Source organism: Petromyzon marinus, chromosome 2, assembly GCF_048934315.1.
Source record: "Petromyzon marinus isolate PM22_M1 ecotype Great Lakes invasive population chromosome 2, UKy_Petmar_22M1.pri1.0, whole genome shotgun sequence".
NCBI lineage: Eukaryota > Metazoa > Chordata > Hyperoartia > Petromyzontiformes > Petromyzontidae > Petromyzon > Petromyzon marinus.
Window position 1 is genome coordinate 20,764,874 of NC_133668.1, and position 26,994 is coordinate 20,791,867.

Below are 26,994 nucleotides of genomic sequence, written 5' to 3' on the forward strand. Positions count from 1 at the left end.
ATATCATTCAGCAGCGGATTGTGCTCTTTCCAGCTGAGTGCTGCTGTGATTAGAGTGATACACTCAAAAGGGGAAGCTTTGGGTTTACTCAGCCGATCCGTCATCTTTCCGCGATAAAAATCCTTAATTCCTTTCAAGTGCAATTTTCTTCCAGTAACATATAACAACTCCCAGTTTTTACTTAAAATTATTTATTTCGCACATTCACCAAAATAGCTACACTTTAATTCTGAATATGCATCTTAACAGTGCTTGCGCTTTATAATGTGGAATTCCAAACACTGGCTCTGAGCAGCCAATGGAGATGAGCACCTTAAGATGTGTGAGGGTTGTTTAGTGTCTCCAGTTCATGTTTGGAGGAGTATTCGCCCTTAAGCTTCATCGTGTAGTTGAAACTAGTATGTGGTCGCTAGGCTGTCCTGCTTCTGCATAATGTTAGGTCCATAGTTTGGGTTGCCTCGATGGATGCTGAGCGTGCAACGTTCTTGGCATGGCTGTTATTTTCCCCATTCCATTACCACAGCTACCTGTATGTTTCTCCTCTGCCTCTTTATATTCAAATTGTATGTTTTTCTACTGTAAAAATGCAATGAATGTTGATATTTGTTGGAAAATACCAACTTTTTCAGAAACTATGTACTTTAAGTTTATTATATGAATCCCTGCAGTCACGAAAGCGTTAAATAAAAATGTAAGTTTATTGTTTAGATTTCCTAAATTGAATGTTAAGTTATTTCGTCAAGTAACATGTTTTGGTTTTAATTTCAGCCAGCATTTGATGGCCATGCTTTTCATCTTAATTTAACTTTGGTCATCCCCCCTCACTGGGAGACGTGCCTGAAAGTGCATTATAATTCTCCATAGTGTCCGGTGTGCTGCCAACGAGCAAGCTTTCTCATCATGCATCCAATCTCATCATAATGCGCCTGTGCAGCACAAACCAATTGGCACGCTCTAAAGGAAGTGCCAAGTTTACTTTACACAACGTGAGCCTGGCCCTTTCAAAGGGCTGCACTCAGATGTGGCTAATTTGCAGGTACATATCCCATAATTTTGAATTAGGGGATATGTACATGCAAGGGGACATGTAACAGCAGGACCATCCATATGAAAAGGACTTTGGACGAGGTAAGTACAGCTAAACCCTATGGTTTATTCGCAGATAACGCGCAAACACATAGAGACCATGACCATAGTTATCGAGGCTTCACTCTAGAATGCGCCCCGAGCTGTCTCTCGGGCCACCTTGTATATCCTGAATCCCCCTTTCTAGCAGGTTCTCCTCTCTTCCTCCAATCCCCTTTTCCAACATTTATCAACCGTCCCTTATTAATTATTTTAATCTTGTGAGTTGAATGCTCCGATGCCTTTCAATCAGATTGGTGTGGTGGCGTCACCGACCAAGTCGGTTGGCAGTGGCTCTGCTACTTTTAAACTTGGCCTGCCTGTGAAGTCCTTAAGACTCCTGGCAGGCTACCCCACACACAGACATAGGGTTGGCCGCCGGGCCTAACCCTTACACATAGAGAGGTGCGGGGCCCGGGGCAAATCACAATTTGAGGGCCTCCCTACGTCTTTAAACTAAACCAGAAGTATCACATCTGACACCTTGACGTCGAAGCACGCCCCCCCCCCCCCCCAAAGCACGGGGCTTGGGGGATCGCCCCAGTTCGCTGTACCCTAGGGACTGCTCTGTGTACCTGTGCCGTTCACTTTGTTTTCTTAAATGTAGTTTTCATCAATTATAATCCTAATTGTGATATATCAGGAGGTGTTCACAGACAGATGCATTTTCCTTTTTCAATCACTCTGCCAGGGTCTATTACCACAATGCCATATCACTGAAGAGACAGCTCTTTGTCAATACATTTGTCTTGGTCATGGTGATTGCTAGATCATATTTCACCACAGTAGTGTGAATTGGACAGGACCAGTTCAGACATCACTTGCCACTGTTAGCCAAGGCGAGTCATTTCTGTACCACTGTACCACTGCTCCACCGCAGATACGTGTAAATAAGGTTATATGCTCACTGTCCTCATGCTTGAAGGAATGAGCAGGCCTGGGTAAATGTTTGTGAAGGCCCTAAACACTAATAACCTTCTCCCGGCCTCATCTCTTGGTGGCAGTGTCCTGGCAACGTCACCTCAAGTATTGCACCCAGAGTGCTGCCCACGTGTGTAACGTGATCAGCATGGAAATCGCACTGCTCTTTATTTGTACCCATTGCAATGCAGCAGGAATCCAGGCATTCACTGATGTCCATTCAGCCGGCGCATCCAATCCAAAAGGGAGATTTCCTTGGAGGAGTTGTACCGACACCATTCGGTGGGATAAAAGCATAGCTGCTCATTTGTTCACTGTGCTGGACCGGTTTGCAGTACTTGTGCAAGGGGTTTTTTTTAGACTGGCAGTGCTGATTATACACATTTAACACCTGTCAGCCAATTCAAATTGTCTCCCTGATAAAATGACCAATCCGGTGGTGCTCAATGCATTAATGAAGGGGCAATTTTATTTCTAAGTATGACAATTGTTGATTAAGACTTGCCCAGCCCAGGATTGTTCACCCGACGCTGGGGGGACAAAGCCTTCTTGAGCACAACCCCAAAAATCTGCAATGTCTCCGAATTCCATGGTCCGTGCAAGACACATCTGTTCAGACTTACCGTCTCGTAAAATAAAATGTTTTGAATAAAAAAAACGTCTCTTTACTTTCGTTTATTTCATTTACCACCATTCTTATGCTGTTTGTTGCACACGATTGCGCTTTAATTTGCACGTGGTTTCAATTTACTTTGTTCAGTCGGTGTTAGCCGCTGAGGGCGTGACGCGTTTCTTTTCTCATTTCTGTTGCTATCTACCTGTACCGTTCCAGTTCCGTTGTGATGTGCACTGATGGATACTTTATTGAAGACGATATTGGAACATAAAATAAAGATTGATTGGTTGACTCCCACAAAGTGGTCATCATTGCATCATCAATCCCCTCAGAGGAATAATGGTTGCACTTCAGACAAGCGGACACATTCTCTTCAAATGTAAATGAAAAGGTAGCACAAATGCGGAGAAGCAGTACAAAGGGACCATTCCTGTGAATATTACACTAATGCCGGGGGCCTTGCATCGAGCCGGGGATTTGTTTATTCTCTAGAGTGCACGTGTTAGATGCAAGAGAGACATGCTTCGTGAATGAATAGGAATGGATGTTGGTAAGACGAGCGGAGGGAGGTGGGCTTCCTCTGGTAGAGGCTGCCATCTGGTGGGGATGGAGCGAGTTGCTGTTACCTGCTCGCCAATGAAAATAACCTCGACTTAAAGTTTTCGTGACTGCAGGAATTCATATTCTTGGTTCTTTCCGTAAAGTCACGTAGATAGTTTCAAAGAAAGTAACAACAAAAATCGATGACGTTTCGATCGCCAACACAAGCGGTCGTCTTCAGGAAAAGGGGGGGTTAGCTTCCAAGGCAAACTTTTTAAGGGAGAGACAAAACAGACACGGAGACACATAGACACACAAGCAGAGAGATACAACACAGAGACACACAGAGAAACAACGCCTCTGTGTCGAGGCCTTAAATAGAGAGGGGGGGGGGGTAGAGAAATTAGAATGTCAATGAGAGAGTTGTGTGGAAATCCACCCCGTAGTGGACGGTGGAGAGAAGGAGCAAATAGACCTATAGACAAACAAGCCTGGTAAACATTTACATTATGAGACCTCCTTTGCCAGTTGCAAGATATAGTAATAGGTTTTTACCCTTTTATCTGGCACCAAAACTGACACCTTTATACAAGGGATCATGTTTGCAATAACCACAACACAAGCAGTCAAAATGCAAACAAAAAGAGAGTTATATGCCTTTTGGCGTCATCTGGTCCAACACCAGTGGAGACTAGGCTCTAAGAAAAGCTGTCTCGGGTGTGGAGCAATCAATTTCAAGGACAGTGCATATCATTATCAGAGTTGTCTCTTTTTGTTTGCATTTTCACTGTGTTGTGGTTATTGCAAACATGATCCCTTGTATAAAGGTGTCAGTTTTGGTGCCAGATAAAAGGGTAAAAACCTATTACTAAGCCTGGTAAATTTTAGAGAGAGAAACAGGAAGTTCGAGAAAACAAACTTAGTAAAATTTGGAAATGTAATGCAATGCAACACAGAGTCGGTTAACACAGTTAACGCATAGCCTGGTTGATTATGTTCTACCAAAGATTGCTAAATTAGAAGTTAAGTGTGAAATTTGAGAGAGAGAAAAAACACAGACACAGAGACACATAGACAGACACACAAGCAAAGAGAGACAACACAGAGATACACAGAGAGAGAAAAACTTAAATCCTCCCCGTAGAGGTGGTTCCAACTTGATTTGAAGCTTTCGTGGCTGCAGGAATTACTCTGTGGTTCTTTCGGTAACGTCAGGTAGAAAGAAAAATACAATTATAGAATACGACGTTTTAATTGCAACACAAGCAGTCGTCATCAGGTATAACAAACCTAGTAAACTTAGAAATATAATGCAATACGACACAGAGTTGGATAACACAAAAGTCAATACCCGACCTGGTTGATTACGTTCTTCCAAAGATTGCAAAATTTGAGAGAGAGACAAAACACAGACACGGAGACACATAGTCAGACACACAAGCAGAGAGAGACAACACAGAGACACAGAGAGAGACACACACATAGACACAGAGAGAGACACACACATAGACACACAGAGAAACAACGCATCTGTGTCGAGGCCTTAAATAGAGAGAAGGGGGGGGCACAGAGAGGGGTGGGGGGTAGAGAAATTAGCATGTCAATGAGAGAATTGTGTGGAAATCTACCCCGTAGCAGACGTTAGTCCCAGCCAACTTCAACTTGAAAAATACGTAAAAAATGAGTGTAGGTGATTCTTATCTTAAATTGCAGCCTTGAGTCAGTCCCAGAAATAACACATTCTGTTGATGGAGCCCATTCTGCTCAATAGGAGTTCCCCTGGTGACTTCCCATAGGCGATGCTCTTTGTGTTGAGCTCAAAGAGATGATTGTCTTAGTTGACCTAAAAACTGACATCTGAATTTGCCACCTTCCAACTTTCAGTCTCGCACTCTAACCAAAGTGCCACCCGACTACTTCAGCCCAGTGCGTTGTCTCCTATGTGATCACGTCCATCACTGTGTTAACCGCCATGCTGCCGCCCCTCCCCTGCCATGCTCCTGGACAGGTTCAGTAAGGGTGCCGCCAGGCTCCAGTGGGACTCTTGCTGCCTCTACTGCATCCCTGACAGCACACTTGCACCAGGAGGGCCTCATGGGCCGAGCCCAGGTGCCTGCGTGAGCCTTCCTGCCACCCTGGAGGCTCCCGGAGGGTGCCCCGCCAGGCGCCCACGTCCGTCACTGCGCCTGCACGATGGCCCCATGGAGAGCGAGGAGCGGGAGGCTGCGTGGAGAGACCGGAGGGACGTGGGCACCATCACGGGTGCGCGCCTGTGCACATCACTTCCTGTTTTCTGGAACTTCTCAGAGCCGGTGCATGGTTGACACTCAACCTCCAACATCACAAGACCTGATATCATATCCATGCAGGATGCCCATAATAATTGAGCCTAACAGCTTATTGGGCCCTTTCTGCTGAAATAAATAAAATCTAAATCGGTCAGGATTTAAATATTGTATCCATTGCCTAGGTGCCACTCCATTCCCTCTGCCTTGATAGCTTGCCCTACTCCATCTTGCACACTGATAGATTTCCTATCTATTAATGCCCGACCCCAAGGCCTGCTTCTGCAGTACCTGTCGTTTGGGTTTAGCTCTTCTCATCTGCCTCGGTAACTTGTCCTGCCCCATCGTGCACATGGGACCCTATCATCACAAGCTGCTCTCCCTGAATTATTTTACATTGATTTCCACGGAATATCTCTTTCCTAGGTGCTTTAACATCCATCTGTCTGACCCCTTCAGTAATGCAAAAATTATGCCGCTGCCTCCAACATCCATCTATTAACGGTGAAATTGAAATCTCAAATTTTCCTAAAGGAACTTATCATTGTATGTGTACAGTCCTTTTTTCATTTCACTACTGGATGACTTCCCCATTGTGTGGATTGCGAGAGTTATTTCACCATACTTCAGTGTCAGTTTGTGAAGACAGAGAGCATAGACATAGAGGCATAAAAGTCCAGCATAACAATAGATTTTGCAGGATTGCCTTCTGTTAACCACAAACCAGCAGCCTATTATAAGACTTGTTATGCACAGTAGTCGCCCATCCAAGCCCTACCCAGGCTCAACCCAGCTTACCTCCCGAGACCTGATGAGGTCGACCGTCTCCACGGAGTGAAAGTCCAGAAGGTGCTGCGCAATGACCATGATTTCCTCGCGCTCCCACCTGCAGACGCGTACGGCAGTGGAGGAGGCGGTGACGAGGCCGAGGTGGAGGTCGTGAGCCTCATGGAGGAGCGGCTGCCGCTGTTTAGGCTGCGTGCCGACTCGGTGCTGGGCTACGACCGTGACGACTGGATCCGCACTCCAGTGCTGCCCCCGGACGCCGAGCTCGAGCTGGGCCTGGAGCTCGTGGAGGAGACGCTCAAGTACATGCGTGAGTGCACGCGCGCGCCCGTCCTGCACATCGCTCTCTCCATCGATAAACTGGTTTAAGCTATTAAACTAAACATTTTTGTATCTTACCAGGTAAGGCCCACTGGAGCTATATAGCTCTTTTTTCAGAAGCGACCTGGCCACAAATGATAACTGAACGAAGTGGCTCATCACGTGGAGATTAATATCAGCCAAATACTCTAAACGCATGTTTTTAAAACTCCAAATATACAGGCGTCAGGGTAGGGATCGAACCCACGACTTCCTGTATACCAGGCAAGGTAGTTAACACTTCGCCACCATGGCGACCCTTGTTAATGTTAGCCACCTGAGCAATTAATATACTCAGAAACACTGTGCATCCTATTTATGTTTCAAGTCATTATTCATTATTTAATGTACGGGATTGTCGAGGGTTGCAAAACCCTTGCTGTACTGTTGTAATGTTGGCACTGACAGTGTCGTCAATCATTGGGATTCTGTACAAGGCATTCTGTACATGATGTATATCTTGTTTATTCTTGCTGTTCTGGAAAATCCACAATTATCTTGCTGCACATAATTGGTTAATAGGTCCATGCCTTATTATGTTGCTGTACTCTTTACAAGGTTGGGTAGCTGACACTTGCAAGCTGTTGAATGTGTGCATGTTCATGTGGTTGGGGAGCGGCGGTGTAGTGGTTTTCACACGACGCTACGGATCTTAGAAACCTGATTGAAATTTTTGGACTAATAAAATTGGAAACTGTTGTCTAAACCTATTGTGAGTCTCCCTAAGTTGACTCAGACTCAAATGAGTACCTCGTTTGGAAACTCACTACAGACAGACAAACGCAGCAGGCCATGGTGCTGACCACATCAAACTTTTTTTTATCTGTACACCAGCCTTCATAGATGGTTGCAAACAAGACTTCCCCTACAACATGAACTTTGTTTTTTGTGTGTGCATCATGTGTGATTTTTTGGGCAGGAAGCCAATGTTTTAAAGCACCTTATGAAAACATAGTTTATTAAACACATAATGTCTTGATTTAAAGATTTCGAGACTGCAGGGATTCATATTTTTGGTTCTTTCGGTAAAGTCACGTAGAAGGGAAACAATTAAATAATAAAAATATAAAACAATAAAATTCTCACGACGTTTCGACTGCAACACAAGCAATCATCATCAGGTGTGAAAACCACAGCAAGAAAATTTGAAAAAAGTGGCGTTTTTTTAACGTTAGCACCACGGAGAGCGATTTGGCAGTTATTCAGATGGACGAGTCCATCTATGTTCGGAAAAGAGGAGGGGGGAGACGAAAATAATGGATGCGGTCTGAAAGCCACCGTAAGCGTGAACAATCAATTAAGACCCGAAATGGTTTATCAAATCCTTCCAATGATTGCTAAGCCAGAATCCATCTTCTCGGTTGAAATTGTCTCTGTGTTTGTATATGTGGATAGCCTCATGAACGAATCTCTCATGGTAGCCAGATGGCTTGCAAAGAACCTCTGTCTTGGAGAAATCAATGTCATGTGAGCCTACTGAATTATAACAGTGATCTGCCACGGCCGAGGTGTTGGTCCTACCGTGTTTTAGGTCTGCTTTGTGTTCACGAATGCGGTCCGAGACATGTCGTTTTTTGCAATTGTTTTTTCTTCCGGCATCTCTTATTTGTCACGTGACCAGAATAATCCTTACAACGAGGAGTTGATGAGCCTATGATATGAAGAGTTTAGTTGCTGAATCCAGACTCCAGTTTAAGGCATTTAAACCATGGATTCTTTATTCACGCATAACTCTGTTGTTTTACCCCACATAACAGTAAACAATGAATGGATGTATTTTATCAAGTCACTTGGTAAATTACCTATGGTGGGTTGAAGTGTGGGTACCCTAAGTAAAGTTGGTTTCAGACAGCTGTTTTTTCTGTGCTGGTATCTTTAAACACACTGTGCCCACACTCCTGGGGTTGCAATGCTGAAAGAGCGCAGGGCATATAATGGGTTCACCACAGAGTGATAGATAAGACACTTGCATTTAAGTAACTGCAGAAGTCATGCTGTGATGTGAAAGTCTGAGGGAGAAGCCTTCCTTGATATAGTACAATATTCCACTGCTCATTGCTGGTGTTCTGGATTGACATTTCTTCATCTCATTCATTGACGTTGCCAGCACAATTCGGAATTTAGTTGGGATTAAAAAAAAAATGTATTCAACTGCGTTCCTCCCTATGTGCTCATTACCATCGAGAACACTCACGGCACGCAAAGTGATTGTGAGTTTCCCCCAATCACTGCCATTGGTCAAAGCCTTACAAGCTGAGAAACGCTCATTTGCATGCCAGGCGACATGGAAGCACACACACTTGCAAAATAATTTATTTTGTTTTTATGTTAGTTGCCTTTCTGTCCACAAACTGCAAGGCCAGGCCGGGGTTAATCTGACCATAGTAGTGGGGGCCGATGATGTAACTTGCAAGTGCGCTTTGGCCGAAAACGTATTTACAAGTTCAGGTTCTCTCGCTGCTAAATCGGCATGTCTGAATGGTCGTTACTGTGTGAAGTTGATTGAAAATATTTCAGTACAGAATCACTGCATGTGCTTGTGTAATTATTCACGAAAAGGGAGGAAGGTACCCCTCATCTTCTTGGTTATTTCGGTAAAGTCACGTTTCCCTTCTTACGTGACTTTACCGAAAGAACCAAGAATATGAATCCCTGCAGTCACGAAAGCTTTAAATCAAAAGTACCCCTCATAGTTTAGAACGTGATCTCCTGCTGTCTGCGCTCTCATCCAAGGCAAAACTAAATTGCCAAATAAATTACTGTACACTGAATAATATTGCTAGGTATTATGCTATGTATCCTTCACAGGCCAGGCGAGGCAGAGCCGAGCATGAAGGCCGTCCAACAGTTTCGATGGCATATGGAAAGTTGTGTCCTTTCCGAACTCACAAAAGGGTCCCTTCACAGTTACGCGAATCTTACAGCCAACATGACCAAGAGAAGCAGCTTTGCGAAAAATGCATTCATTGTTTGGAGGAAGAGTTTGAACCCCCGTCATTTGCATGCAAATAACTGCTCAGCCACCCCCATAGTTCTGAGTCATTGATCACACTTGGCTGGTTCTGCAGTGCTGAGCACTTTGTTAGTTGTGACTGGATTGTAAGGAACTGGCCCGGTTTATCCATAGGACAATCACCATTAACTTCCCATAAAGTGGCATTCAATGTATTCACCCTATATGGATGATGGGCTGAGTAGCCCTTCAGTCAGGAATAGATTCTCAAGTTAAAGGTTGTGGGGCAAAACTCTAAACACAACGTCACTTTAATAAGTTAAACTCACATTTTTATTCTTGAATAGTTATTATTTATCCCGGAAAGTGTTATGGAGTCTCACGACCCATTTTCAGGGGTTCTTACTTGGATTGTTTGGCCCACGCTTTACTGGATCATTTCTGTTTATCAGAGGAGACTGAAATATCTGACGAAGACCCATAAACTGAGGAGCACCTAGACTCCAAACAGACACCGTGGAAGATGTAATTGGAAGTGATAAGTCCTTGCTTTCATATACATCATACAGATCTCTATGAAAGAGACTGGAATTTCCTTGAAGCGATCTCTGTTAAAGTGAATGACAGTGCTTTCATTGTATACATGTACATTTAAAAAAAATCGTGGATGCGTCAGGATTTAATAGATCTACTTTGTTTTGAGAGGTTGCTGTAATATATTACTATGAAAGTAAATATCATTCACTTACATTTGTTAATAGAGCTCTATCAAAGTGAAGTCCTCATAGATATTCATGAGAGTAAATGGTGATCAGTTTTAACAAGGTTTGCCATTTTAGTCCTTACCCCTGCAGCACCAAAATGTGGTATCTTGGAGGATTATAACGAAGTCGCCCTTAATTTTCCAGAAGACTCGACTGGAGTGAATCAACGGTGGCTTGCCATGACTACACTGAACCTTATCGTATCTTGTGGCTTCTTTTTAAACTCTCTGCTCTGCTGCACATTGGAGCGTTTCTGTAAACTGTTCAGCGGAATGGTGAGCGACCAGGGCATGGGTTAGTGCCCTGTGTTGTGTTACATCTTCAATTCGCCATCTCTGATTTGGTGGAGCAGCGGCACAGTGTTTAGTATGCAGCAACATAAGCCAGCTATGCAAATTACATTCCAGGTCACAGCTAGTGATTTTAGAACTGGTCCTGACTTTTCCCCCCTTCACCAATCAAACACCCCCATGATCTAGGGAGGCCTTTATCCAATGGTGGATTGAGACTGGCTGGAATTTATTTACTTTCCTCATAATTTTGAAATGCACATTATCACATGTTTGGAAGGTGGAGATTGTGTTTGCAGGCAAACGACTGCTCATGATTTGTCTGTAAGAAGGCACCTTTTATGAAGTCACTAAGCGGGGATAAATCCTGAATGAGAAATCAGAAACAGTGCACGCTGGCTCGGCTTTTACCGTTGTGTGGTCTCTAGAAGGGCATCCAAGCTCCAGCGAGCGCGGGGTGTTGCCCATCTCTCTGTTTGCAGCCCTGAGACGATGGTGGAAATTCCTAATTCCCATGGTCGGGGGCATTTTAACACAGCGCAATAACGTGACGTGTCAACCCCTGAAGGATGTGGTGGATGGACAGTAGGCTCCCGAACTGGGATTTAGGCTGCCTACCTCAATAAGCCACCAGTAGCACTTTTGTATTGCAGTCGTAAACCTACCTGTCGTAATCTTACTTGTATATCTTGGCAGAGGTTGTAAAATATTTGTGTAAATTTGTAAAAATTAAGTAAAACAAAATGCCTAAATACTAGTGAAAGTAAAATTCTTACAAATTATCAACCTCGGACAAATAATGATGATGAGCTGCATCAACTCTCAATCAGGTTGTAAACTTTCAACCTTTCAGCTACAGTGCCATGTGGCCGATTAATTTAGTTTTTGAAATGTACACGCGTGTTAATTAATTCACATCCTGCTCCATTTGAAGCCCGGTATCTTATGCACTGTCGTGTTGTTTGTCGAGCTATTGGCATGGCAAGCAGCGTCATAGAACCAGAGGAGCTGCACATTGTGCGTGAGGACACGCCTTTGTTATGTGAAACGTGACCTGCATACAACAGTGGTTCGCGCTGTTAGTTTCCCCCCACACTCCTTAGATAGTTATTTTCCCAACCACGATATGCTACGTATATATAGCGTATACAATACATACAGTGAGTTTATAGCCTTTTGTCACTCCCCTGCTGGGCCAAGGTTACATGGCGTTTTGGTCACTGGGGTGGTTGGTGAAGGGTGGAGGGCCATGACCGGTGCAGATATCACTCACCACTTATGTTAGCCATGGCCGGGAATCAAATTCAGGTCACCGGATTCATAGAGCAGTGCGCTAACCACTAAGACATGTATCCCTTCATTTAAAAGTTATACAGTATATGAAATATAAACAAAAGCTAACTGTGTAGGTGCAACTTTAACTACAGTGCAATCAATCTCAATGAGATATAAAATCCTCAATATGAAAATCAAAGCATCTGCTTAGTTAAATGAGCATGAAGAGGGGTTCCTCTTCACTGGCGGCCTTGAGCCAGTGGTGGAAATTACACATCATAGCAGGTGCCACTCTCATCATATGACAACCACTGTTGATCTCTCACAAGTGGATTTTAATTCACATTTTTATCGTTGCGATTCGAGCGCTCTAACCACTGCGTCGTCCAGCTAGATTAACACGTTCGTCTTAAATAATGTTGATTTCATTGTAACGCAAGATCTCTAATTCATGGCACGTTACCAAATCTTTCTAAAGTGTTTAGTTGGGCAACATTGACTGTGGTACAACCCAAGTCTCTCCCCCTTTTCTGAGGAGCTTGATTGGACTGTGCCAGGTGTCCATGCCGCATAAATGTTTTGCTTGGGGCTTGAGTACAGAGGCGGAGGAGTTGAGCGAGTCAGGGCGAGGCACTGCAGCTCCACACACTGTTTGCTTCTTATGTGTCCAATAAGTGAGAAAACTAGGTGCACTCGGGTTCACATTTAGCATGCGCTCTGGCAGCCACTGCAAATCTCTTGCGTGTGAGCATCTAGAATACGTTTAATTAATGTTCGGTCTGCGTTGAGCTTAAATTTCGTTTATGGAGAAACCACTTGTTACTCTGTTATTCCTGCGAGTGGGTGTCGTTAGTGACTGATCAGTGCAGTTCACCTGCGGATTTCGACTAATTCGCAAAAATAGCCCAACCAAATAAGCAGCCTGCAGATAATCGCAGCGCTTCGGCCCGACTTGGCAGCTGAACTTGAATCCCCTTCCTCGGGTGGATGCACTTGTTTTGTCTCTTCGGTGACGGGCAGCTGGTCACGTTCGTCCGGACAGAGCGACAGATATAGCGCGCGAGTGAACGAGAGAGGGAGAAAAGACAAGTGCAGTCCGGCCTTCTCCCCCTCGCCTATGTTCGACACGGGATGGCGGCGGCCAGGAGGTTGAACCCTCCGGCGAGCCGCTCTGGCAGAGGGAGACGTGGACCAACTGCAGCAGCAGCAGCAGCAGCAGTCACCTCAACACCAAAGCTGGTGCTGAGCAATGGGGGTGCTCAGGTGCATACTAACTCGGATTCCAGAGAGACGAGCTGGGATTCTCAACACAGAGATGGGATTTGGCTTTCCAGCGACGAGGGTACGGGTAACACGGACGGTGCTGTGCGCGAGCACGGGGCGGAGGACGTGTACGAGGCGGCTCCCAACGGAGAAGCGATGCTCATCTGCGACGGCAATGAACTCAGCGCCTTGGTTGAGGAGGTCGCTGCTGACGACGCGGCAGGAGATGTCCCCTGGGAGCAGGTCCAGCAGGGTACGTGGTGCCACGTCGTGTTCTCTTGCTTTGTTGGAAAGTTTTCCGCGTGCGTTAAGGTGGTCAAGCGGCAGGGCGATCGGTATGCTCGGCCAGTTAGCGCCACAGTGATGGTTACTTTTGTAAAAGAAGTTGAGGTGTGAGGTTTTTACGTTGGGGAATTGTTCCGTTGCAGACCCTATAATCATCATTCGCGATGTTTGTCCGTTTATTAGAGGCATGAAAAGAATGGCTTTTATACTCACGTCATGCTTGACAGCATTACTGAAAATAATTGTTTGGATGGCTAATGCGTTAGACTGTGACCAAATCACCAAAAATGTATCTGATCTCGTCTGATTTCAGAAGCTAGACAGGGTTGAGCCTGGGTAGTGCTTGATGTGTGATCACCAAGTCCTAGAGACAGCTGTAGTAGACGTTGTGGGCAGTAGAGGCCAGTGCAGTTAAATTCGTTGTTCCACCCCTCTACTTGAGCCCCCCCTATTCAGCAATGGATAAAAATTCGGGCTAGCTATATATGTGTCAAAGGATTGCTCGCACCAGCCAAGTATTACCGTGATTAGAGCACATAAGTCACAATTGGAAGATCATATTGAATGCATTTAGTACCACTTTGTGGGAAGTCAACGATGGTCATCCTATGGAGAGAATCGCCATCATTATAGGAAGTGCTTAATTTGATACACATATCATGCGCGTAAGAATCGATGAATGCGTCGTGAACATTATAGGTGACTTTACTAGATTAACGGATGCATCGTAACACGCATAGGTAGGGGCAAGCACCACCATGCCAGCGCATCTGTAGCAGTGAGTAGTTTTGTCTGCAGACCTCAATACTCTGTGCCATTCTGGGGTACAGCAATGCGCATTGCATGTTTTTTATGTTGATGTGGCTGGGTTAGAGAAGAGATGGACTGATTGGACATGCTGATGACTGGTACCAGTGGTGTCAAGATCGGCCTCTACAGTGAGGGAAAAAATTATTTGATCCCCTGCTGATTTTGTACGTTTGGCCACTGACAAATAAATGATCAGTCTATCATTTTAATGGTAGGTTTATTTGAACAGTGAGAGACAGAATAACAACACAAAAATCCAGAAAAACGCATGTCAAAAATGTTATAAATTGATTTACATTTTAATGAGGGAAATAAGTATTTGACCCCTCTACAAAACATGACTTAGTATTTGGTGGCAAAACCCTTGTTGCCAATCACAGAGGTCAGACGTTTCTTGTAGTTGGCCACCAGGTTTGCACACATCTCAGGAGGGATTTTGTCCCACTCCTCTTTGCAGATCTTCTCCAAGTCATTAAGGTTTCGAGGCTGACGTTTGGCAACTCGAACCTTCAGCTCCCTCCACAGATTTTTGTTTATGGGATTAAGGTCTGGAGACTGGCTAGGCCACTCCAGGACCTTAATGTGCTTCTTCTTGAGCCACTCTTTTGTTGCCTTGGCCATGTGTTTTGGGTCATTGTCATGCTGGAATACCCATCCACGACCCATTTTTAATGCCCTGGCTGAGGGAAGGAAGTTCTCACCCAAGATTTGACGGTACATGGCCCCGTCCATCGTCCCTTTGATGCGGTGAAGTTGTCCTGTCCCCTTAGCAGAAAAACACCCCCAAAGCATAATGTTTCCACCTCCATGTTTGACGGTGGGGATGGTGTTCTTGGGGTCATAGGCAGCATTCCTCCTCCTCCAAACACGGCGAGTTGAGTTGATGCCAAAGAGCTCCATTTTGGTCTCATCTGACCACAACACTTTCACCCAGTTGTCCTCTGAATCATTCAGATGTTCATTGGCAAACTTCAGATGGGCATGTATATGTGCTTTCTTGAGCAGGGGGACCTTGCGGGCACTGCAGGATTTCAGTCCTTCACGGCGTAGTGTGTTACCAATTGTTTTCTTGGTGCCTATGGTCCCAGCTGTCTTGAGATCATTGACAAGATCCTCCCGTGTAGTTCTGGGCTGATTCCTCACCGTTCTCATGATCATTGCAACTCCACGAGGTGAGATCTTGCATGGAGCCCCAGGCCGAGGGAGATTGACAGTTCTTTTGTGTTTCTTCCATTTGCGAATAATCGCACCAACTGTTGTCACCTTCTCACCAAGCTGCTTGGCAATGGTCTTGTAGCCCATTCCCTGACATCCTTGGAGAGCTCTTTGGTCTTGGCCATCCATGGTGGAGAGTTTGGAATCTGATTGATTCATTGCTTCTGTGGACAGGTGCCTTTTATACAGGTAAAAAGCTGAGATTAGGAGCACTCCCTTTAAGAGTGTGCTCCTAATCTCAGCTCTTTACTTGTATAAAAGACACCTGGGAGCCAGAAATCTTTTTTATTGAGAGGTCAAATACTTTTTTCCCTCATTAAAATGCAAATCAATTTATTCAATTTTCGACATGCTTTTTTCTGGATGTATTTGTTGTTATTCTGTCTCTCACTGTTCAAATAAACCTACCATTAAAATTATAGACTGATCATTTCTTTGTCATTGGGCAAACGTACAAAATCAGCAGGGGATCCAATACTTTTTTCCCTCACTGTATGAAGGAGGCTCGTGAAGGACGCTCTTGGACAATTGGAGGAAGTCACCTTCCAATAACAGCAGATGGCAGAGAAGCAACGCTCAACAACGAATGGAGCGCCGGGTGGATGAAACGCAGTGAGGTGGTGTAGTGGGGAGCACAGTTAGTGCATCTGCCAGTTATCTCAGTCCGTCAACCCACAGCACCTGGGTCTGTCCCGTGACCACCTTCTGCTAGCGAGCCTTATGCATTTCACGTGGCCTCAAAGTACACCTAGCCTGGCACAAGCGCCGTGGTGACACTGGTGCTGTTTAGTGGTGAAGGGCGGTTGTTGTTGGCTGGGCAGGGTGGGGCGTTGGGAGCGCCCACACGCATGTGTGTGGTCATGCACGTAGACCTGGCTGTTATGCTGTTACGCCGGTTTCCCTAGCGATCACAACACACATTTCAGATAATTAACCTGTCAACTAAGAGACCCTGCATTCATTGATGGGGCAACGGGTTGTCGGAAATACGCATGATACCATAAAATGTAAGGAGGGTTATCACGCCATGCCACTTAAAAACTAGGTGATCTCAGAAGTACTGTACAACTTCACGTGAGAACTAATCTATGAATCTGACAAGGCGACGCTGTGGTTATGATACTCGACTTACAGTGGTTACGGTTGCGAGTTCAAATCTTAGTTGCGAGTCGACTCGGTCAATAATCCTTCTGGGGTAAAAGCTATAACACTTAATGTGAAGAATCAATGTTTTTTTCTATGGTGAGGATGGCCCTGCCTTGAGAGTCTTTCACTGCTTCCAACCAACGTGAGTGCTTATCCCTCCCTTTTGACTCTTTATGTCTGAGTACTGTATATGTACACTAAGTTATTCAATATAGGTTTGCTGCATCAATATGCTGCATCAAACTGAATCTAAAAATGCACATTGCAAATAGAAGTTTGTTTTGCCGAGCAAGGCATTGAGTGCTTTGAGTGATGCTGAAGAAAAATGGTGCAAATTTCCTCCGCGTGACTATTTTGCATTCTTCAAATGTTTCGCCACAGCCAATCTCCAACATTGCAACTTGGCCTCCGTCATTGAACATAGCTGCACATTACTGACCCATTAAACTAAAATCCCGACCCACGTGTCTGATGTTTAGTAAAGTGGAGGGCCTTACTCCTCCCCTCCAGCCTGAGTGATCTAGCCTAGGGTGGCTGGCAGGGAATCTAGGCGAGGAAACCTCCTGCTCAGCCTATGAATAAACACATTCAATGATAAACACAATGCCGTATTTACCCAGGAAAGCCAATTCCCTTCATTGGGATGTTTAGCCAGCACCAATTACTTAAAAAAAAATGTTTAGCTATGACTGACATACATCGACTCGGATGGCTTAACGTCTGATAGACTTGGCATTTTTTGAGATATTAAATACGATGAGTTGTGACTTGCTTTATTTGTGACATCGGATGTGTTTATTGCAGCACCCTTTGCACTGACAGTTTATAAACAACTTCACAGTTTTGCTGTTCTAAAAAAAAACCTCTCATACAATGACAATGACTGATACATGCCAAACACACTTCAAAAGTTATCATCGTATTCACCAGTTCAGTTTGAGTTCATATTACGTGTGTGCCTGTATCCACTTGTGCTTCCTAGGTTTGCTTAGTGTTACAGTACTGTAATAGATGTTGACAAAACCACTCCACGTCAGTATCTTTCGGTCCAAAGGTTGTGTACCACTCCCGGATTTTTGCCGCGAATTGAACTGTGCAGTCATTTTAACAAATACAGTGTTGCGCTTTTATGGTGGCATTCACGGTGGGAGGCTAATACCAGGTCAGTGGTGGATGTGACATTGGCGGCAGTGAACAGAGATTGAAGTCCTGAAGGTGATTGACCAAGGCTTTAGCTGTGACGTGCGTGTTGGCTGAAGGGCTTTACGTTACAGCGACTTACATGCGCGCGTGCGCCGCCGCGTTGTGTTGAAGCGCATTAGCTTGGTACAGTGAGAGCGGCGTAGGTGGCATATCTGCAACCCACCACGCTCTGTGCACTTATAACGCCTGGGTTTGTCTCGTCGACCTGCGACTTCAAGGTGCACTTAGCTAAACTAGCAGCTGATTGTGCTGGTATTGTTGCCGTGTTGTCTCCCGTAGTGCTGTGTGCCGATAGGGTGGGGCAGATGACCAAGACCTACAGCGACATCGATGCTGTCACCCGTCTGCTGGAGGAGGTAATTGTGACATGCAATCCATTGTACAATATTTCTTGCTAGTTAAAACATGCGGCCCTTGGCAACCCAGCCAGTGTTGCCCGACTGGTTTTTAACTTGGGCTGTAATTACACTGTTGCTGAGTCAATATGGAATCTGTTCTCCAGACTCATCGTGTTTGAATGATGTATAATTCCTTGTAATATGAATAGTAACATGTTAGGTCGACAGTACAAAATACAGGTGTGGGTAGATCGGTGCGCATCTCCATCTCCCATCTTATGCCAGTAGTGGAAATGCACATTCATGCGGTGGGGGTCAATCTCTTTATTAGACGACCGCTGTTGACTTCCTGTGAACTTTATATTCACTATTCAATATTCACATCACTGCAAACTTCAGAGGGATGGTGGGGAAGAGTCGACCTTCGGCTCAGATTCGAACTTCCTGATTGTGAGTCGAGTGCTCTCACCTTGGTCCCATCCAGCAGGATGAAATCTTATTCGGCATCGTTAATTTACAACAGCCTAAGTACTGTACCTTACAGGCATACATTATTTTTTTCACACCTTATGGAAGTGGTCACGAGTGAGGAAGGGAAGCCGCCCTGTTTCTGTAGCCCATTCGCAGGGCAGGTATGGGCTACGGAAGCGGTGCGGCATCACTGTTCCTCTCCTGCAGAAAGAGCGCGATGTGGAGTTGGCGGCACGCATCGGGCAGTCGCTGCTGCAAAAGATCAAGGTCCTGACGGACAGGAATGAAACCCTGGAAGAGCAGATCGGGCACGCCACGGAGGAGGTGATGTGCTCTGGCAGCGCTGCTCGGGTGGCATGTGTTTGACTGCATGTTGTTGGGGGAACAGTGGCCACAGCGTTTAATTTCTCACTTCACTATTAACCCAGCGACATGTTGATTCCCGGCTGTGGCTAACATCAGTTTCGAATAGATATCTGAACTACATTTGGGCCTCCCCTAAGTGGCCTTAGATGAGTACCTGGTATGGTCCGTTAACATCAGAACTGGGGAGACAAAGGTGGCGTGGCATGTGTGGTATTTTGCCACCCTACCCACTTGTGTGTCATTAACAGACTATAAACAAAGCCAGTGATCTTTGATTTTGTACTTGTGTGTATGTGTGCCATTGTATGTGTGTATCTTTTTGATTGCGTACATTTGTGCGTGTGTGATTGCGCATGTGTATAATTCCGTGTTTGTGTACGTATGCGTGTGTCGTACAGGCAGCCCAGCTGAGGCATGACCTAGCCATGAAGGAGGAGCTGCTTCAAATCTACACGGGATCGTCCGATGAGAATGACAATGCACCCAAGTCATCCTCCCCATTACCGTGAGCCACTCAGAGCCACACACTGTGGGACTCGCTCCACCACCAGTATGATGCACGTTACAGCCACTACTTATCACCCTTCTCTATTCAAACAGCTATCTGCTAATTATTATAAAGCATATAAAATTAGGTTTTTAAGTTAATTTTACAAATTCAAGCTCTGAGCCCTTACATAATTAGTGTTTGATTGCCATGCGACAAACACTTTTCAACGCAGATAAGGTGTCTACTGAAGTGACCTCAGCAGTAGTTATATGATATCATCTTCTTGAGATGTTCCTTCTTATGGAATTAGATTACACTGAATTTTAATCCGTGTTTCAGCTGCCCGTGATTATATTCTGTTCTCAAGTTCAGTGTCTCATGCATTCATTGGGCACCAATGAATGCATAATTAAAACCATCAGATTGCATTTTCTTTTTCACCTAGTTTGGTATGCGCCTGGAGTGGGTGTGATTGTGTTTAACCTAGTTTATGAATGGCTGTTGCCCAAGTACAAAACCAGGGTGTAAATGATGCTGGTTCTTTTCTCTAATATGGGAATCATTACGAGCCACCGGGGCACTTGCTGCTGCTGCTGCTGCTTGTGTTTAACATGGTCCCCGGGGGATGTTGTATGCACAGGGCGGTGAGCTCCCCATGTCCCACGTTTTCACTGGGGTCTAGCGGGCTGCACATGGACACAATCCACCGCAAACTGCGTGACCTCGAGGAGGAGAACATCTCACTGCGCTCAGAGGTAACATAGCACATGCCCCCGCTACCCCCCCCCCCCCCACTCTCACCGATACAGACCCCCATATCCAGACTTTGGAAGACGAAGATGTCAACTGTACCACAGTCGGTTTCAACGACACACCCCACAAAAAAACGCGCACCGTCTGTTGCGATGGATTTTCTAGTCGTTTACAGATTTGAATCTGTAAACTACTCGGGCGTTGACTCTGAAGGCCTTTTGTCCTGACCGTGAATGTTGCACCGTGTTCCAGAGCTTCACAGTGAGGTGTCTGCCCGTGTGTTTTCCAGGCATCTCAGCTTCAGAATGAGACAATTGACTACGAGGAGAAGGAGGACCAGCTGGTGAACGACTGTGTCCGAGAGCTACGTACGTAACAACGAGCACATGGACGGGTGGGCGGGCATGTGCGTAGGTGTCGGTGCATGGCCTAGATTTACTTGAGCGTACCATGTTCACTCATATGTTACAAGTGAAAGTCACAGCTTCTTTCTGCACAAACAAGTGCTTGGCAGCCCTGTTCCATGAGTGCAAATTTCACGTTACCATGATGAGGCGCAGTCTTTCCATAGTATGATCTTTGTTTATTACCACAGTGGTAATATTTTTTTATCAACCATGGAAGGATAATATTAGTCGACCACACTATAGGATATTTACTCGCATTATATTCATTTAGACATGTTTTTTTTTACATCCGCAATACTGTAAACATCCGTCTGCCCTCTGGCTACCATTGGCTGAATTTATGTTTTTGAGCATTGGAAATTGTTCATGTGTTTGGCAGTGACATTGCTGAAGCACTTAAAAAGATCATTGTGCTCTCTGAAAAAAACATCTTTGGCCTGGATTGAGTTAATGAAATGTGTTTAGCTTACTCTAAGGGAATGGTGGCAGCTATATTAATATTGCCGCAGCCTCGTTCACTGAATGCTTATTGCGTGAATGGGCGTCGCCCCTTTAGCATTTTTCACACACCCCGCTCAAAATAACTTTGGCTACTTTGCTGGATGTATAGCAGATAACACTGACGTGTACACACTCATACAAATTTTGAATGTGAGTGTTTGAGTGAACATCCCAAATCTCGATTTAAAGCTTTCGTGACTGCAGGGATTCATATTCTTGGTTCTTTCGGTAAAGTCACCATGTAGAATATGAATCCCAAATCTCTTTGAACAACCAGTGCAATGTGTCGGATTGCACGCACGCAGCAGATATATATATTACATACACCTGTTAAGGTCCGAGATCCGGCAAACCTTTGACCAATCCATGCGATGCACAGCCGTGCTAACCGCAGCACGCCTGGACGTGTGCGCATGTTTTTAAATGTCGCTTGTCTCTCAGTGTACTCCCTGTGTTGTGAGTGTATATTTTGCGCTTGTGTCTGCATGTGTCTCTTCGTTGTATTTTCATATTTACGCATGTCTGCGCATGTGTATTTGAACTGGATTGCCTTGGATGGGTGTGTTTGCTTGCATCTGTGTGTCTACACATGTCTGTGCCTGTACGCGTTAAGGCACAAGTCTGCTTCTGCATTCTCTGAATGTGTGTCTTGCCATGTGACTGCGTGTCTCTCATTGTCTCTGAATGCCTGTACAGGTCCACCTGTGTTATTGCATGTGTTTCTATCTGTATCTCAGGCAGGGTGGCACATTGATTATACTTTTATTTCACAGCAATAAGGGCCTGGGTTTGATTTCTTACTCCTGTTATTTTTTTACGTGGCGTTTGTATATTTTTCCCTGGTTCTGCAAAATATACCAATGCTGTAATATTACTGACACATTACTCAGTTGGGATTACACATAGTAACATCGCCCCTACTGCGAAAACTTGGCAAGACCCTCCTGAGAAAAAAGTCTTGAGACTCAGTGAGGCTTCCCTGGGTAATCAAGCATAATAATAATAAATAATATCTGTGCTCGTGTCCACATGTGTGCAGGGGAGTCCAACTCCCAGGTGCTGACCCTGACAGAGGAGCTGGCCAGGAGGAGCGAGGACGCGTCGCGGCAGCAAGAGGAGATTACGCATTTGCTGTCCCAGATTGTGGACCTGCAGAAGAAGGTCAAAACGGTGAGCAACTTGTCTGGGTTATAGGGGACTTTCCAGAAAATAAAACGTGGATTATTTTTTATTTATGTAGCAAATGCATGTAAAAATGCATCTCAATGTTGTACAAAACAGTGGAATGTATTCAACGCGCCGAACATGGAGGGATTTGTACACCACATTTATCCTTTGGAGATGAGGCGGTCAGTCATTGGCATCGAAGAGTCTGCACTAGAATTGAATCAAGAGCACAGATTGCTGGGGGTGAGAGGATATTTTGGGGGATGCATTTAAATGAACATGGCACAGGACAGGGCAGCATGGAGAAGGTTGGCAAGGACAGCGGACCTCACATGAGTGGGAAAAACACGTGGAAGAAGAAGATTGAAATGAATACGAAGAGATGACCCTTTCTAGCACTTTGTAAAGGAAAGGGAGGTTTGAGATGGGGTGGAACTGGACAATTCCTGGTTGAATGATGAATGAACTTGATCCCTGACCGAGATTTTAACTCTTACCCATCCAATTGCGAGTTGTGCTCTGCTCTTCAACTGCAGTGCAGGCTGTGTCATGTGATACACGTCTAAGTGCCCAGGGTGATTGCCTGGATCTCTGCGTGTTCCCACAGTATACAGCTGACAACGAGGAACTCACTCAGCACCTCTCTGCTGCCAAGGATGCCCAACGACAGCTCACGGCTGAGGTGAGGGTCCTCATCAAAAACAAAATCACCTGAACCGAGGTTATTATTGCTTTTTAGCCTCAATTAATTTCGAATTATGCAACTACAGGTGTATTTTTTTGAGACAAGCAAACTTTCATCTGAAACTCTTGCGGCAAGCAATTAATCACCTTATGTTAGAGAGCGGTACCTGGAAGATGACATCACAATCCAATAGGTTTTTTTTAATCTACAGTAGATAATACACTGTTTTATGCTGTACAAAGAGTGGTCGTCACTTGGAAATGAATTTGAACTTTACTTCGTGCTCAGATGATATATTACAAAATAAGTGATGGGGGTTTTCATGCAATTATTGTCAATTTTTCTAAGACCATCGACTCCCTATACCCTGGTTTCAGTCATGGGTGGCCCAAATGAAGTGCTCTGACACGGTATTAGCCTCTTGAGCTACCTGGCCACCTCTGACATAGCCATCGCGAGCCCCCTCACCCACCCATTCATCTGCCAGGCTTGGTTTATCAGCATCTTGATTTATTAACTTTTTTTACCTACTCTCAATGACGTTGAGTATTTCCTTAGGCTTTTGGCAGAGTGAGATTGTGGTTGTCTGCTAGTTTAAGCATACATGCTTGATAACACAAGTGGGATTTGTAGTGATATTCAAGAGATTATTATTATTTGGTTTTGTAAGGCTTCTGTAAACATTTGTATCGAGTTATGTAATTCACTGGCTCGATTGCTCAACGCGATTGGAAGGTTGGCGAGTTCACGTGACGGTCCGAGGTTGGCTCAGCCCATCATTCTGCTGAAGTTGATCATTTGAGTACCACTTTGTGAAACGTCATAAGTGGTTGGTCTATGGATACATTACGAATATGGAATTTCCAACAGTGGCTTAGGAGTGTAAACAAAGCTAAGCACTACCCAAGACACATTTGAGCGGGGAGACATTTTTACCTTTTTGGAATTTGACTTGAGCAATTTCCAATTTACGGAACCTCACATTCACTGAAGCATGGGTCATGGACCCTCACCCAAACAGAAATGAGCTCACTTTGTTCCATAAGCCTATGTTAGATGTGTGTTTTCTGCATTGCATTGTTAGCTTGCCGAGCTGCAGAACAAGCTGGTGGAGTGCACTGAGATGCTGCACGAGGCCCAGGAGGACGTCAAGAATCTGCGCAATCAGACGGCGCCCTCCACCAATGCGGAACGCTGGCGGCACTCACACACGCACTTCCCCATGGTGAGCGCTAGCGGCTGGTCAGCTTGGCCGAGTGGCTTGAGAATGCCTAGTGGCTTAAGCTGGCTGGCCTCTTGGCATGGCGGCTTTGTCGTTGTTGAGATTACGCCCTGGGGTGAATGTAGCCGTGTTGAGCGAACTGTGCTCTGTCCCCCCCTCCCATGGCCGTGCTTCCCCCTTCAGGACTCGCTAGCGGCTGAGATTGAGGGCACTATGAGGAAGACGTTGAAGCTGGAGGATGGCGTGCCCAAGTACTGCATTCTTACTGCCATTACCACTGTGACAAACAGGCCAACGCACACACACAAACGCATATCTCAAGTTCAGTTCCATTGGCTCTAGGGGCAAATGCTCTTTAGTGAGCATGTGTTAAGGCGGAACCAATAAATTAAGAGGTGGTGTGATGTGGCCAACGCCACACCTGGCCGCTGACATTTATAGACGACACCAAGGAATTGTTTAGGCCGGGTTGGCTCGGAAGAAGCCCAGGGAAGGTTTATTTCCTTACTGAATCAAATTCTGGTAACCAGTTGCGTTATAAATTATACTAGCCACTTTATAACCGCTTGAGCGCACACATATGTATATAACACACAGAAAAACACAAAGATAAACAAGGAACATGTTTCTCTGCTAAAATTAGTATTAGAGCAATGCCCATTTCTGTTAACTCATAATTCCTAGTCGTTCAATTTTTTCTAATTCATTAATAAAAGAATTACCTTTTTTGGCAAGTCCACGGTGACTATTTTACAGTGACTGTCTCTACCATAGGAATATAGCATATCCAACCACTGTAGATGATTACTGCCCCACTCTCCCTCATCTGAGCAGGATACAATGTCATCTTTTGCCCCAACCCTCTTGCTATTGGCGTCGTCCATCTCCTCGCGGCGCGACGCGTGAGTGACTGCCGCTGGCGCGTGTGTCGGCAGGGCCTACCAGCGGCGAGTGTTTGAGACGGTGCGCACGGCGAATCAGGCGACGGCGTTGAAGCGCGCGTCCATCTCCTCCTGCCTCTCGCCGCTGCCCATCCCGGGCTCTAACCAAGGCTCGGTGGTGTCGTCGCGCCTGGCCAGTGCCATGAGCTCGCCCCGCGCCTCCAGGAGACAGAGCGCCGCTGGGTCGCCACGCTCCAGCCTCATGACGGACGGGACGAGCGTGTCCCCCGAGTTGCGCTCGCACGGCCTCATCGACACCACCGAGTCTGGACCGGTGCACACGTGAGTCGTCAAATATAAGTGTTGTTGGATATTAGCGCTGTGAGTTGTTGGATATTAGTGCTGTAAGTGGTTGGATTTTAGTGCTGCGAGTTGTTGATTATTTGTGACATGCCCTGAGTCTGTTAGACAGTATTTTTCTAAAAGGGTAATTTTTCCTGGGCCTCACACAATGGGCCTATTTATTCGTTGCAAACAAATTAGTGGGACCCCCACATCTCATTCTGCCCTGGGCCTCTAGCTCTGCGCTTTCAGGAACCGCTGGGCAGCCCTGCCTTCACTCTGACCCTCTATCTTCCCTTATACCTATCATTGCCCAATACCTCTTCTCACCCAAACCACCTGACCCTTTCGCCCTATCCCCTTGCGGCAGCGATGAGAAGCGCCCGGGCCAGCCTGGCACTCCCGGTTCACATGACCTGGAGGCCGCGCTGCGCCGGCTGTCGCTGCGGCGCGAGGCGCACTTAGGTGAGCGGCGCTTCATGGAGGAGGAGTGGGAGCAGCAGTTGTCAGAGCTTGCGAGCGGCCAGCCCAGTCGGCCGGCCACGCCACCGGGCAGCGAGGGAGGCCTGTCGGATGGCGAGCAAACGCCGGGTGGATCGTCCTCCGAGGACTCGCACTCCTCCATGTCACTCGCCTTCCGCTCATACCTGCCTGAGAGGTTGCAGATCGTCAAGCCCCTCGAAGGTTCGTGCTGTGTTCAAAAGGATCGAGTCACAGTCAAAGAGTCCTCTGTACTGGAGTTGGCCGAGTTGGGTGGATCATGTCACTTGTACTCTAAATTCTGTGTTGGGGAAGTGAACTGGCACTGCTGAGGTCCTACATTTCAAATTCGAATCGGGGTTTTAGCCACCTGTGATTCAATCGGGTTCTTGAGCAAATGTTTGAGGTTTGCACTCTTGTTCTTGGATTCGTTTAACAATAACTGCGCAAAAAAGCAGTTGTCAAAACTTGTTATTTTTCCCCCCACTTGGGGGGAAGTGCCTTTCTAAGAGTGGCCAGCAGGGGGCAGCATTACCTTTATATCTACATGAGCCCTTCCAGACTTTTCAGATATCTGAATTATCCACAGCACCAGTTGATTCAGAATTTCAAGTTTCTCTTGTATATATGAGCTGTAAGGATGTAGTTTTTAGTGAGTGGCATGCAAAAGCCACTGTCATTGGTGTGGATTAAAAGTTATGCTCAATTAACTTTAGATGTGATGGCATCTTTAGATTATGTTCTCTGGCTCAAGGTGGTGCACTGTTTGCTTCCTCTACTGGCATGATGCCAATATTATAATTGGGTTTCGATACATACTACTACTTATGATGGTGATGCACGTTGTGGTCATGATGGTTATGCAGTAGGCAGTCCCACTCTCCACAAACGCACATTTAAACACTCTTCCCCATGAAATTACTTTGGGGAAGGGCAGGTTGTGATGTGACAGGATCGGTATCTGGCTCAGGTTTGGCAATTGCTAAGGTGATTTCAAAACTCAATTAGCACTTGTAGCACAGAGCCATGCCTTTCACGCCAGCCCAGCTTGCAC

At 45.7% G+C, this 26,994-nt stretch overlaps 1 protein-coding gene across 7 annotated transcripts in view; it reads left to right on the top strand.

Moving 5' to 3' along the window:
- TRAK1 (trafficking kinesin protein 1) overlaps nucleotides 1–26,994 on the top strand; it is a 72,429-nt gene that overhangs the window by 37,178 nt on the left and 8,257 nt on the right. For 6 of the 7 annotated variants that reach the window (XM_032959549.2, XM_032959539.2, XM_076071324.1 and 3 more), the window contains exons 2-14: nucleotides 5,211–5,464; nucleotides 6,380–6,583; nucleotides 18,117–18,193; nucleotides 18,854–18,970; nucleotides 19,411–19,517; nucleotides 20,143–20,257; nucleotides 20,545–20,623; nucleotides 22,203–22,333; nucleotides 22,938–23,012; nucleotides 24,100–24,240; nucleotides 24,421–24,488; nucleotides 25,173–25,460; nucleotides 25,831–26,144. In XM_032959549.2, coding sequence (XP_032815440.2) covers nucleotides 5,404–5,464; nucleotides 6,380–6,583; nucleotides 18,117–18,193; nucleotides 18,854–18,970; nucleotides 19,411–19,517; nucleotides 20,143–20,257; nucleotides 20,545–20,623; nucleotides 22,203–22,333; nucleotides 22,938–23,012; nucleotides 24,100–24,240; nucleotides 24,421–24,488; nucleotides 25,173–25,460; nucleotides 25,831–26,144 — 1,777 coding nt within the window. In that variant the 5' untranslated portion in view covers nucleotides 5,211–5,403. Of the gene's footprint in view, nucleotides 1–5,210; nucleotides 5,465–6,379; nucleotides 6,584–6,605; nucleotides 13,432–18,116; nucleotides 18,194–18,853; nucleotides 18,971–19,410; nucleotides 19,518–20,142; nucleotides 20,258–20,544; nucleotides 20,624–22,202; nucleotides 22,334–22,937; nucleotides 23,013–24,099; nucleotides 24,241–24,420; nucleotides 24,489–25,172; nucleotides 25,461–25,830; nucleotides 26,145–26,994 lie in introns of those variants that run through there. The other variant, XM_032959515.2, reaches the window with a different exon arrangement.